This window comes from Coturnix japonica, chromosome 2 (genome assembly GCF_054131305.1).
Source record: "Coturnix japonica strain WE chromosome 2, WE-NBRP24, whole genome shotgun sequence".
Lineage (NCBI taxonomy): Eukaryota > Metazoa > Chordata > Aves > Galliformes > Phasianidae > Coturnix > Coturnix japonica.
In genome coordinates, this window is record NC_140664.1 from 59,582,824 (window position 1) to 59,597,307 (window position 14,484).

Below are 14,484 nucleotides of genomic sequence, written 5' to 3' on the forward strand. Positions count from 1 at the left end.
TGAAATTACTGAAAATAAGTTTACTTGAAGGTCTTGTAACATAGAAACAAAAGTTGTCACATAAACATAGAATGAATAGGATAGTGATTAAAGCAATAAAACAAAATAGGCACACATAACATTGAATAGACAACACAGTAGAAAAAACAAATGTCAGAAGACAGAGCTATTGAGACATGAGAAAAAACAAACCAAAAACAGAAACAAAGGAATGGGAAGGTATGCTGCCAGAAAAGTTGTGGTTACATGTACAACCTTCCTGCATGTGTGTGTGCACCCATATTCACAGTCATACAGAAAGCAATACATGTATACAGCTAGTAATAGTAATAGTAATAGTAATAGTAATAGTAATAGTAATAGTAATAGTAATAGTAATAGTAATAGTAATAGTAATAGTAATAGTAATAGTAATAGTAATAGTAATAGTAATAGTCTCGTGAGGGTTGGAAGGGACCTTAGAGAACATCGAGTCCAACTCCTGGGATTTGAGCCTCTGTGCTGCAGAGCAGCACTTCTACCACTTGCGCCACAGGGGGGATTCGAAGCCCGGGCCCTGGTATTGCAAGGTGGCATTCCTACCACTTGCGCCACCGAGGCACACAGGTTGTTCAGAAAGTAATGCCTCCCATTTATTTCCATGGAAACTACAGCAGATACAAAGAGCAAAAGAATAAAATATGATAGAACAAATTCTCAGTTCCAAAACATTATTTTTCAACATAGTCATCACCATCAGTTATGCATTTTTGCCAGCAATGAACAGGCAGTGCACATTTGCTGCACTTGTAAAAAATGCGCATGGCTATTTGGAATGAGGAGTGTCATTCACACTGCACTGTTGCCATTGATGAAATGTATCACCCACCATCTCACTGTGCAAACATCCTCTGTTTGGTCTCAATGAATGTCAGTGGATGTAATTTTTTCTGCATGGAGGAATTCAGTTCCACACCTTTGCTTCATACACACTTCCATGTTGGACGCCATTTTGTCAGACTGCCCCTCTGCTGTTGCACAGCAACAAAATTTAATGGAGTACTGGCTCAACCCCTACTGCCATACTACCAACACCCACCTTTGACATCATAAACCAACATAATAACATAAGAGACTACTTTTGGAACAGCCCTCGTACAACAGCCTTTATGTTGGAAAGAAACATCAGGAGCCAGATTCTGTTCATGGTACTTCACTGCCTCATCCAACCAACACAATTCAGTTCACAAATGAATTAGCATTGTGAAGAAGGAAAATTAGGACTGATTCTGACTTTCAGAAATGCAGGGTACTGCTTGTTCTAAAGTTCACTTCAGTGAGTATAAATGTATACAAGTGACTCAGGTATCATAAAATGATCCCAATACTGCTTCCTGCATGTTTTTGCTAAGCAAGCAAAATATGATACCACATTTCATAATGGAAACCAGAAACAAATGACTCTGAAAATTAAGAAACTTTCTAAGAGTTTTCCTTTGAGAAAGGGAAAATATAATGATGAACTTGGCAAATTATTTTAGAAGACAAAATTACCACTGTTCATTACCAGAAAAGCAGTTCAAGAACTAACAAGGTGTTTTTTTCCTACCAGATCTGAGTAAACTGTCAACTCCAGATGCACTCTTCCTTGTGGTGAAGGCATTTTTAAGGCTTCTTCCCAAATGGAATTCTCTAATAATTAGTGAAATCTGAACTCACTTTGCAGCCTTCTCTTCTGAGGGGGTACAGAGCATCTGTTTCACCACATCTCCCGCTCAAGTGACTGCATGCAAGAAAGTTGTACAACGTAATCACCTTTCAGTATACTGTTCCTTCACTCACATGTCATTTGTTTACAAACAGTCAGGGTGAGTGGGAATGAAGAGGAGAAGGAGGACAGAGGTGCAGAAATGAAAAACAAACTACCAGAACTTAATTTGTTTGGAACAAAATATTCCCCCATAAGCTCCCAAAAGCTCAAAAACCTCCCCAACAGAGGTGACTAACAGATGAAAGCAAAACATTCTTTCCATCCAGTGTAGCAAGGAAACAATACCTTACTTTCTAATGAACTGAAGAACATCCATTTCAAATATTTCAGCATCTTGCAGTAGAATTCCATCCAGATAAACTATGTCACTGGATTATGGGTCCACACTATGTGCTGATTTAAATTAATTTCCTAGCTTAACATATTGCTACCCAGAAAGAGCAGCAAACGCAACATTACTCAAATCTTTTTCCTTCCTTTAAAATAATTTTAAAAATATTTATTTTTTAAATTTTAATATTGAAGAGATGGTTTCCTTGCCTAGTAATTTCAACTGTAAATAACTGGGGAACAGGCTTGTAGTGCCTTTGAATAAGTGTCACAGGTTACTTAGATTTACCTACGCCTGTGACAGGGGAAGCCACCCTGTGGGCCCCCCCGGGGCCCGGAAAGGAGGGGGAAAAGGGGAATGGGATAAAAACAGCGGCAATCTAAGGAGAAAAAACTTATTTTACTAAATATGATATTGAAATACAAGATAACACAATATAATATAATTGAGGCTAACAAATCGAACGAAACAGAGAGAAAGAGAGAGTCCCCAAAAACCGAGAAGCCTACTGTGAACTCTAGGCGACACGGCTGGAACGCTTCCCACTCTCTGAGAAGTTCGAGAGAAGAAGGAGGGCACTCCAGCCTGGGAACGAGATTATATAGCGTCCTGGTCCCGTGACTTATCATTACCCCTGTTGTTCTCTGGGATATGTAGTCTTCTTCTGTGGACTGCACGTTCAATAGAAGTATCCATACTTCACATGATGTTATGATGTGGAATACTGATAGCAAAATTACAAAATTACAAAACCATGACATTCCACCCCTTATTCTACATTATTACATCATGGTTAATATATATACATATATATACACGTATGTAAAACTATGATAGCTAAATAGTAGAATTGCATGTAACATAACTAAATGTACAACTATAATAACTAAAATACACTACACATGCAAACATATATATATACATAGATACATAAAATTATTGACTGCACTCCCCCTAGCATCAAATTTCCTTGTGGTACACATTGAACATCCCCATCCTTCTGCATTACCCACCAAGTGCACCCAGGTCCCTGGGCAAAGACAGTTCCACGGATAGGTTTGCCCTTTCCAGAAGCTGGAAGGACCCAAACAGCTTTTCCCAGCATGTTCTTAACATGTACAACAGGGACCTTATCTCCTTCTCTAGTGTGTAGGGGGCTAGATTGACTAGGACCATCACGACTGACAGATCCTCTAGTATTGACCAACCAAGTGGCTTCTGCCAGATTCTTCTCCCAGTGCTTAAATGTTCCACCACCCATTGCTTTCAACATAGTTTTCAACAACCCATTATATCGTTCAATTTTACCAGAAGCTGGTGCATGGTAGGGAATATGATAAATCCACTCAATACCATGATCTTTAGCCCAAGTATTTATAAGAGAATTTTTGAAATGTGTCCCATTATCAGATTCAATTCTTTCTGGGGTGCCATGTCGCCATAGGACTTGTTTCTCAAGACCTAATATGGTGTTTCGAGCAGTAGCATGGGGTACTGTGTATGTTTCAAGCCACCCAGTGGTTGCCTCTACCATGGTGAGTACATAACACTTACCACTGCGAGATCATGGCAAGGTGATATAATCAACCTGCCACGCCTCCCCATATTTATACTTTTGCCATCGCCCTTCCTCCCAGAGAGGTTTCATCCTTTTGGCTTGTTTGATTATGGCACATGTTTCACAATCATGAATAATCTGCGCAATAGTGTCCATGGTTAAGTCCACCCCTCGGTCTCTGGCCCACTTATATGTCGCGTCTCTTCCTTGTTGACCTGAGGTCTCATGAGCCCATCAAGCTAGAAATAATTCGCCCTTATTCTGCCAGTCCAAGTCGATTTGAGCCACCTCAATTCTGGCAGCTTTATCTACCTGATGGTTGTTTTGTTGTTCTTCAGTAGCCCGACTTTTGGGCACATGTGCATCCACGTGACGCACCTTTACAACCATATTCTTTGTTCGGGCAGCAATGTCCTTCCATAGTTCAGCGGCCCAAACAGGTTTACCCCTCCATTGACAGTTATTTTGTTCCCACCGCTGTAACCACCCCATAAGGCATTTGCCACCATCCATGAGTCAGTATAAAGATACAGCATTGGCCACCTCTCCCGTTCAGCAACATCTAAGGCCAGCTGGACAGCTTTTACCTCTGCAAACTGACTTGGGGCTCCACACAGCAGCTTTCCATTTGCAATGCTTCCCTACAATGCAACATGATCCGTCAGTGAATAGGGCATATTTCTTTTCATTTTCTGGTAATTTGTTGTATGGTGGGGCCTCTTATTCCTCCAAAGGAATAGAGAAGAAGGCGTTGGCAATGTCAATGGTGGCATACCATTTGGCTGCTTTTGACTACAGCTTGTACTGGAGTTCCAACATGTCCGGCACATCAGCACTCAATGGGGGTGTATGACCTCATTCAGGCCACGGCAGTCTACCGTCAGCCTCCATTCTCCACTGGCTTTATGCACTGGCCATATGGGACTGTTAAAAGGTGAGTGAGTTTTACTGATCACTCCCTGATTCTCCAACTGGCGAATTAAATCATGAATGGGGAGCAAGGAATCCCTGTTGGTGCGATACTGCCGTCTGTGCACTGTCTTTGTAGCAGTCGGTATCTGCTGCTCTTTTACCTGTAGCAGCCCCACAACAGACGGGTCCTCTGACAGGCCAGGCAAAACAGACAGCTGCTTAATGTTTTCCATATCTACAGCAGCTATCCCAAAGGCCCATCGATACCCCTTAGGATCCTTGAAATGCCCCCTTCTGAGGTAATCAATACCCAGTACACGTGGAGCCCCTGGGCCAGTCACAATAGGATCTTTTTGCCAGTCTTTGCCAGTGAGGCTTATTTCAGCCTCCAACACAGTCAATTCTTGAGAGCCCCCAGTCAATCCAGAAATATGGATTGATTCTGTCCCTTCATGACTGGAGGGCATTAGGGTGCACTGTGCACCAGTATCCACCAGCGCCTTATATTCCTGTGGTTCTGATGTGCCAGGCCATCGAATCTACACAGTCCAATAAACTCTATTATCCCTTTCCCTCCCCTGACTGAGGGCAGGGCCCCTCTATTGGTTACCTGTGATGACTGGTGCAACTCCACTGGTGGTTGGTATGTCTAGTAGTTCTTTCACCCGTGCTCGTAGTGCAGAAGTAGGCTGATCATGCCACTTCCTCATGTCTTCTCCACAGTCACATAGGTAGCGCCACATGGAAACACACGGTGCAATCGTACTGTTGTTCTTTGCTCGAGCTGGGAAGCGTGTGCGTTTAACAGCTGAGACTTTTGATGATGCAGGTGAGGAGTAGGACTGGAATACTTTGATCAGATCCTTCAATAGACCTGGTGGCCCGTACGAGGATTGACCTTCATCAGTTGTTTCTGATACTATTACGGGATCATTACGATTAGTTGATGGAAACAATTTCTTGCACATTTCATCTAGTCGGTCTTCTAGCCGTGAGATGGCAGAAACTGCGGCATGCAGTTGGGGGAGCTGCTGATCGACGGTTTGAAGCATTATAATCAGCTCAACAACTCGGGGCCATCTGTCCTCAAATCCTCTAGATGCTGTTACCAATAACTGTGCAATTCTCTCTGGTGCTGTACTTGTGATTTTCTGCCACATGTCAGGATTGGCCCTCACTCTCTCAGGATCATGTTCACTTGGATCAGGGTTGTAGAACATTTTCGCCATGGCCAATTCCCTCAGGTACTGGATACCTTTTTGGACGGTATTCCAACTATTAAATTTAGGCTTCAAAGCATCCTTATAGGGGTACCTTTCTCTCACGGCTTCTAACAGACGCAACCAGAGAGTGGCAGCTCCATCCGAACATCTGCTAATCCCTCTGTCGATACCTGCATCTTGGGCAATGCTTCCTAGTTGGCGAGCTTCATTACCATCTAGAGACATGCTGTTGGCCCCATTGTCTCAGCAGCGAAGCAACCAAGCAAGGATACCTTCATCTTGATGCCGTGTAAACTCCTTTCTTGAGCCTTGGATTTCAGTCAGCTTCAGAGGTCGACGATAGGTGATTTCCTCCTCATCATCAGTCTCTTCTTCATGCCTCTTGGTTTTTCCCTTTGCTTTTTTCAGTACTGCTCCATGCCCGGCACCCGGGACTTCTGCTGCCCCCCCCCCCCCTGCTTCTCCTTCTTTTCGTTCTAGACGCATGGACACCCGTTTCCATTTCTTGCCTTCCACAGGGGCAACTGATATTGCTACTGATGCCTCCTGTGACTGATCAGAGTTAACTTGGGCTTGAATCTCAGATCGGAAACTCTCTCTCTCCAGAATAGTAGGATACAAAGCACGGTATGCATAAGCCAAACCCCACATAAGGTTTACCTCCTTAGATCTCTGACCCAAATACTCACTTAATTTCTCAGGGTCCCTTAGGTGTTCAAGAGTGAAATCCCATGACACTGCGGGTCCCCATGCTTCTAAGACTTTTCCTGCCAGTCATCATTCTCTGGTTCTGGAGGAGACTTCCGCATAGAACGAATGTATAGGAATACATATGCATTCATTAATAGTGATAACATGGATACAAGTATGAACCCTATCTCAGTTATTGAAAGGCGTGTGGAAATCTGAGAGTACAACCTAAAAAAAGCCGGTTTCTTTAGCCTGTACAATGGATTAAACATAGTGGTGTTTGTAAAATTGCCTATTCCATCTGGGATGCAAGTATTTGTAAGATTTGCAATTCCATCTGGGATGCAAGTGTTTGTAAGATTCACAATTCCATCTGGGGTGTAGATGCCAAAATTTGGACCATACCACATCTCATATAAGTACCAGGCAGGTGTCTCCATCAGTATCCACCTTATTAGGCCATATACCTGCACAAGTCCACATCACCAAATTATGGTGTTAATAGTTGACCAATACTTTGAGAAGATCATAATTGCTTTCAATCCCTTAAACAGAGCAACTGGGATGGAGTGGATTCATAGCTGGCAGGCTCTGTAAAAGTCAGAGCTAGCTAGCTTTGCTCTAAGGGAGAAAGAAATCCCTTTGTTTTCTATACAAAAGTTAGATAGCAATGCTGAGAATGTGCAGCTACCCTTAATGTTGTCAATTTGTCTGGTATTTCAAGGTCACGTTCTCAGTGAGCAGCTACGAAAAGATAACACTCCCGTAACGAAGCTAACAAACCTCTATAAGAGCAAAGAGAGAGTCGTTCTAAAAGCTAAAAAGCTCTATGTCTGCATTCTCCACCAAAAAATCTGTCACGGGTTACTTAGATTTACCTATGCCCGTGACAGGGGAAGCCACCCCGTGGGCCCCCCCCCGGGGCCCAGAAAGGAGGGGGAAAAGGGGAATGGGATAAAAACAGCGGCAATCTAAGGAGAAAAAACTTATTTTACTAAATATGATATTGAAATACAAGATAACACAATATAATATAATTGAGGCTAACAAATCGAACGAAACAGAGAGAGAGTCCTCGAAAACCGAGAGGCCTACTGTGAACTCTAGGCGACACGGCTGGAACGCTCCCCACTCTCCGAGAAGTTCGAGAGAAGAAGGAGGGCCCTCCAGCCTGGGAACGAGATTATATAGCGTCCTGGTCCCGTGACTTATCATTACCCCTGTTGTTCTCTGGGATATGTAGTCTTCTTCTTTGGACTGCACATTCAATACAAGTATCCATACTTTACATGATGATATGATGTGGAATACTGATAGCAAAATTATAAAATTACAAAACCATGACAATAAGACAGCAGGTAAAAATCAAAGCTGCAGAAATATAACTTCATTCACCTGGAACCAGGAAAACATATTCCACCTAGATAATATTCTAAGCTGAAAGCTTTTATGATTTTTTTTTTTTCCTGAAGGAGAAAAAAAATCCACATTGTAACATGTAAGTTTGTATTTCAAATTATAAATGCGAATGTAGGTGAACAACTCCTCTCTCCACTTCTAGACCCCAAACCACGTGTGGTTGATTCAACTCTTGCAGATGTTGCAAGGGTTACCCTGCAACAGATCTCATGTCTGCTCCAGCCCCTGAAATGGGTCCTGTGGTTGCAACAATAGGAACTGGGCCCAGTGATTGCTCTAACCTTTCTGATGGGCCCTGTGGTTGCCCCAACCCTTGAGACCCAACCTGAGGTTACTCCAGTCCCTGTGACAGGCACTGTGATTGCTCCAGTCCCTGTTACAAGACCCACAGTCCCACCAGAGAACTAACCAGTGCCAGCAAATTGTCCCTATAAGCAAAAGGAAGAAGTGGCTAGAAAAATCAGATCATTTCGTAAGGAGAATCACAGAATCACAGAATAGTAGGGGTTGGAAGGGACCTCTAGAGATCATCGAGTCCAACCCCCCTGCCAAAGCAGGCTCCCGACACCATGTCACACAGGTAGGCGTCCAGGCAGGTCTTGAATATCTCGAGAGAAGGAGACTCCACCACCTCCCTGGGCAGCCTGTTCCAGTTCCGTCACCCTCACTGTAAAGAAGTTCTTCCGCACATTCGTGCAGAACCTCCTATGCTGTACTTTTATCCCATTACCCCTAGTCCTGTCCCCACGCACTACTGAAAAGAGACCAGCCTTGCCACTATGGCTCCCACACCTCAGGTATTTATAAACCAGGATCAAGTCCCCTCTCAGCCTTCTTTTCTCAAGGCTAAACAGACCCAGTTTGCTTAGTCTCTCCTCATAGGGGAGATGCTCCAGGCCCTTCACCATCTTAGTGGCCCTCCGCTGGACTCTTTCCAAGAGATCCCTGTCTTTTTTGTACTGGGGAGCCCAGAACTGGACATAATATTCCAGATGAGGCCTCACCAGGGCAGAGTACAGGGGAGGATCACCTCCTTTGACCTGCTGGCCACGCTCTTTTTAATGCACCCCAATATGCCATTGGCCTTTTTGGCCAGGGCACACTGCTGGCTCATGGTTAATCTGTCATCCACCAGGATGCCCAGGTCCCTCTCAGCAGAGCTCCCCTCCAGCAGGTCATCCCCCAGCCTGTACTGGTGCATGCAATTATTTCTACCCAGGTGCAAGACTCTACACTTGCTTTTGTTAAATCTCATTTGGTTTCTTACTGCCCAGCTCTCCAGCCTGTCCAGGTCTCGCTGAATGGCAGCACAGCCTTCAGGTGTGTCAGCCAATCCTCCCAACTTCGTGTCATTAGCAAACTTGCTGAGGGTGGTCACTATCCCCTCATCAAGGTCGTTGATGAAGATGTTGAACAAGACCGGACCCAGTACAGACCCCTGGGGCACGCTGCTAGTTACAGGCCTCCAGCCAGACACCGCACCGCCAACAACAACCCTCTGCGCTCTGTCAGTCAGCCAATTCTCAACCCACTTCACTGCCCACTCATCTATCCCATACTTCCTCAGCTTTGTTATAAGGATGTCATGGGGTACAGAATCAAAAGCCTTACTGAAATCAAGGTAGACTACATCTACCGCCCTCCTCCTGTTCACCCATCTAGTGACATCTTCATAAAAGGCCACCAGGTTGGTCGAGCACGACCTCCCCTTGGTGAACCCATGCTGAGTACTCGTGATAACCTCCTTATCACCCAGTTGTCTGGAGATGGCATCCATCACAAGCTGTTCCATCACCTTCCCTGGGACAGAGGTGAGGCTGACTGGCCTATAGTTACCCGGGTCTTCCTTCTTGCCCTTTTTGAAGACTGGAGTGACATTGGCCGCCCTCCAGTCTTCAGGCACCTCCCCAGTTCTCCAAGACCTCTGAAAGATTACAGAGAGCGGTTCAGCAACGACCTCCGCCAGCTCTCTCAGCACCCACGGATGCACCCCATCAGGTCCCATGGATTTATGGATCTTAATGTTTCCTAGGCACTCACGGACCACCTCTTCCCTGACTAAAGGGAAATCTCCCATTCCCTGGACTCACTCATCAACCTCCAGGGTCTGGGATTCCTGAGGGAGAGCCCTTTCACTAAAGACCGAAGCAAAGAAGGCGTTCAGTATTTCCACCTTCTCAGCATCCCCTGTTACCAGAGCGCCCCCCTCACTTAGTATGGGGCCCACATTCTCCCTAGCCTTCCTTTTGCTGTTAACGTATTTAAAAAAGCCTTTTTTATTATTCTTTATCTCCTTAGCTAGATTCAATTCCAGGTGGGCTTTGGCCTTCCTGGTCACATCTCTGCAGTCCCTGACTACATTCTTGTATTGTTCCCAAGTGGTTAGACCCTTCTTCCACATACCATGTACTTTCTTCTTTCTGCGGAGCTTGCACATGAGCTCCTTACTCATCCACACAGATCTCCTTGCACCTTTTCCCGATTTCTTAGTCACAGGGACGCACCGATACTGAGCTTGGTAGAAGAGCCGTTTAAACGCTAACCATCTCTCACAGGCCCCCTTGCCTTCTAGCACCCTGGCCCACGGGATAGCCCCAAGTAGGTCCCGAAGGAGATCAAAGTTGGTTCTCCTAAAGTCCAGGGTAGCAATCCTACTTTTTGTTTTGCTTCCTCCACTCGGGATCTCAAACTCCACCATCTCATGGTCACTACATCCCAAGCTGTCCCTGACTGTTACTTCCTTAACAAGTCCTTCCTTTTTGGTGAGAATAAGGTCCAGCAACACCCCACCCCGCATCGGTTCCTCGACCACCTGCATCAGGAAGTTATCTTCAATGCACTGCAAGAATTGTCTGGACTGCACATGCCTGGCCATGTTGGTCGTCCAGCAAATATCTGGATAATTGAAATCCCCCATAAGTAACAGTGCCTGGGAGTGTGCCGCTACTTCCAGTTGCTTATGGAAGGCCTCATCAACCTCCTCCTCCTGATCAGGAGGCCTGTAGTACACACCCACAACAGTGTCACCCTTACCAGCCTGCCCCTTGATTCTCACCCACAAGATATCGACTGTTACATCACTCTCCCCCAGGTGGAGTTCAATACATTCTAGCTGCTCTCTCACATAAAGAGCAACTCCACCACCCCGCCTTGCCAGCCGATCTTTCCTAAAAAGCACATAGCCCTCCATGACAACATTCCAGTCATGAGAGCTGTCCCACCACGTCTCCATGATCGCAATGAGATCATGGCCACGTGATCGCACGCAGAACTCCAATTCTTCCTGTTTATTTCCCATGCTTCGTGCGTTAGTATACAGGTATTTGAGAGAAGCAGCATCTCCCCACCCCTCTCCATGCCCTTGAACTCCATTGTCTCCACCCAACAAGCTCTGTTTTAAGTCTTGAACTGCCGCCTCAGACGCAGAGGCCCTCATTTTGTCCCCCTCCCTCTTCCTAAAAGAGCAAATCCTACAAAGACAGAAGAAGATGAAAAAGGGCCATCACAAGTATGGGAGAAAGAAGGAGAGACAGAACTCATAAATGAGACAGAAACAGTCCCCTAACACTGAGTGAGCTATGAGATCCATGAAAAGATTACAGTCATTGTTAAAGCGATCACATTTGTCACCTGGCTGCTCCAGTGCTAGTATAATGGGACTAACGGCTTGTATTTAATTGGTAGCAAAGTTAAGCAGCTAGTCTGTCTTTGTAGGGATGCTGGCATTGACAAAGTGACTGGAAAAGGGATACAATCCTTCACTCTGTGGCAGCAATCTTGTCAGCTGTAAAGAGAAGATATTCTTTCAAAGAAGATCTGGAATGTTACCTAGGCAAATGGACAACCAAGGAGAAAGTTATTCAGTATTTAAGGGGAATTACCTATGGTAAAGACTGTGTATGATACTAACTTGGATTATAATATGCCATCTCAAGATACGGATAAAGTCAAATGCATGCAATCTCTGTGGCAAAGAGTTTTATGGAGCCTATCCATCATTGTATGCCAGCATCTTGGCATAAGTGATCTGGAAAGATAACAAAAGACCAGTGGTGGATGAAGTGGCTAGTGTATTTTGACAGTATGAGAAAATCTCTCTTCTTCCTACAGGTCTGTGTCTCAGCTGAGGAAAAACTGGTTCATTAACTTCAGAGAGGTGCCTGAGAAACTCTCCCATCTTTGTCTGTACTAATGGTGGAAAAAAAACCTAATGATTTACAGTGTGTACTGGACACTGTGCAGCAGCACTCTGAAGGGTTCCACAGATACACCTCATTTAGAAGATTCAGACATTTCAAAACAGCTTCTGCAAAACATGGGTAATTATGCATCATCTTGAAGAAAGGATAAAAGAAGAAGTGAGTGGTATTGACATTTCCATCTCTTGGTGCCCTGTTGGAAACGAGATCTCAAACTGCTGGTGAGCTTTCCTGTCTTGCTACAATGCAAATGGGAAAGGATGAGGTATGCATGCCCTTCCAATTTGTGCTCTTGCATTCATTTTCTTAAAAGCCTCTTGTCCTCAAAGTTGGCAAGAGCATGCAGCAGTTGCTTCCTCTCAACCCTTCATTTAGAGGCAGAGAGAGAAGGAGAAAGAGCTCAGCCCTTATGAAGGAACGCTCCATGGGCAGCAATTCCAAGAGCATAACTGCCATCAGATAATCCTGTTGGGTATTCTTGAAAAATTGTAATTTTGCATCTCAGAGAATTGAAACAGGAGGGCTTTTGAAACCAAGCTATGATAGGGGAGAGGAAGTGGAGCCTTATATGCATTTCAAGTGAAAGGAACAGCTCACAGCTCCAAGTGACTCTTATTAAGTTTAGCGCACTGCTTTCTCTGCAAAGGTTCTTTTGGATTTCAGGGGAGCTTTTTGCAGAAAGAGATATTGCTCATCATACGTAATGCTGATAGAATAAGGTTCTCTTTCCCATCTCATCTTTGGGAGGAGATCAAGGAGATGTGGACGCTAAGGCTCAGCATGCCAAGACTACACAGAGGCTCAAATCCCGGGGGTTGGACTCGATGATCTCTAAGGTCCCTTCCAACCCGCACGAGACTATTATCTATTATCTATTATTATCTATTATCTATTATCTATTATCTATTATCTATTATCTATTATCTATTATCTATTATCTATTATCTATCTATTAAGACTTGAAAACGTATTTACTTTCTAAAGTACGGCTCTTACTTTGAACACCAACCACAACAGCTGTTCTGCATTTTGAGTTGTTCATTAACAGAAACCAATAGAAGCAGCCTTTTAGGAAAACCAACACTTGTGCATTGACAGACTCAGTAATTCTATTCAGTAGAAGCATCAGTGTTTACAAGGTCTGCAGATAATACAGCAAAACCTCGGAGTGGCTACTGAAAATATTGCTTCACCTCACCTGCAAACTTAAAAGATAGAAATCTAAGTATGTTGAGATGAAGAGTAGATATAAGCAAGAAGAGGCAAAGATGTGTCTTTACCTGGAGGCCCTTCTCCTCTATCTTTTTCTGGAGTATCTGAAGGCACTTGGTGAAGTCTGTTAAATCTTGATCCATGGTCTCAATTAACTCACATCCCTAGTGAATAAACAGCAAAACACAGAGAGAAAAATAAACTTACTACATCTTTCAGTTTTGAGAACTAATGCTCTCTCTGCTGAAATTCAACAGTATGTGCGTGGCAGACACAAAAGGCGCACAAAACAACATCAAAAATCACATATTAATGTTAAAAAATTATGATATTGTGGGGTTGTATTATTAGCTGTTCTGACCCACAGGCAGTTTTTGGGATGTGGGTTGGACAAGCCTGTTCTACAGTGTTCTGTTGGATAGACAATTTCAGATGTGGAAAGCTCAAGGTTATATGGAACTTCGAGGATCAAGGTCAAGAAAAAGATCCTCACTCTGGTGCTACAGTTACTACATTTTTGCTACTTATGCTGAAATATGCATAAATGTATGTATACAAAGGTGCTCAAGTTTCCCAAAATGTGAAGTTGTTAATTTAGAATGATTATAGAACAGTCTCCTTGCAGTGAGTGTAATATCATAGAACTGTAAAATCATAGAATGTCTAGGTTGAAAAGGACCTTAAAGGTCATCTAGTTTCAACCCCCCTGCCACGGGCAGAGTTGCCAACCACTAAACCAGGCTGCCCAGAGTCATATCCAGCCTGCCCTAGAATGTCTCCAGGGATGGGGCATCTACAACCTCTCTGGGCAACCTGTTCCAGTGCATCACCAGTCCCTTGACATGTCCATTAGGGAGGCGATATTGGGTATGGCTGCATGAATACGTGGCGTGACCTCATTCAACTCTCTATAGTCCACCATCATTCTCCATATTCCACCCGACTTCTGCACTGGCCATATGGAAGAATTATAAGAACTATGTCCACGATATCTCATCTTGCCCCCCCTAGGAGTTGATACTGTCTCACATCAGTAACCCAGCACGGTACTGGCAGACAAATAGGCTTATGCTTCACATGGTCTCTCAATATTACCTGCACCACCAAGACACTAATACACCCTTGTTGAAGTCTGAACTCCGCTACAGTTGTCCGGAGAGTCAGACCCCATAAAATGTCAGTGCCCAAAT

General features: G+C 44.2%; 1 protein-coding gene across 29 annotated transcripts in view; it reads right to left on the reverse strand.

Moving 5' to 3' along the window:
- TPK1 (thiamin pyrophosphokinase 1) overlaps window positions 1-14,484 on the reverse strand; it is a 93,754-nt gene that overhangs the window by 36,008 nt on the left and 43,262 nt on the right. For 14 of the 29 annotated variants that reach the window (XR_014943470.1, XR_014943471.1, XR_014943474.1 and 11 more), the window contains exon 5: window positions 13,363-13,458. The exons of 6 other annotated variants lie outside the window; for them this stretch is intronic. Coding sequence is in view for 14 of the 23 variants with exons in the window: in XM_085539931.1 (XP_085396057.1) it covers window positions 13,363-13,458 (96 nt within the window). In the remaining 9 variants the exon portion in view is untranslated. Of the gene's footprint in view, window positions 1-1,588; window positions 6,458-7,114; window positions 7,775-10,177; window positions 11,712-13,171; window positions 13,288-13,362; window positions 13,459-14,484 lie in introns of those variants that run through there. 9 more of the 29 variants (XR_014943469.1, XR_014943467.1, XR_014943468.1 and 6 more) reach the window with 8 other exon arrangements.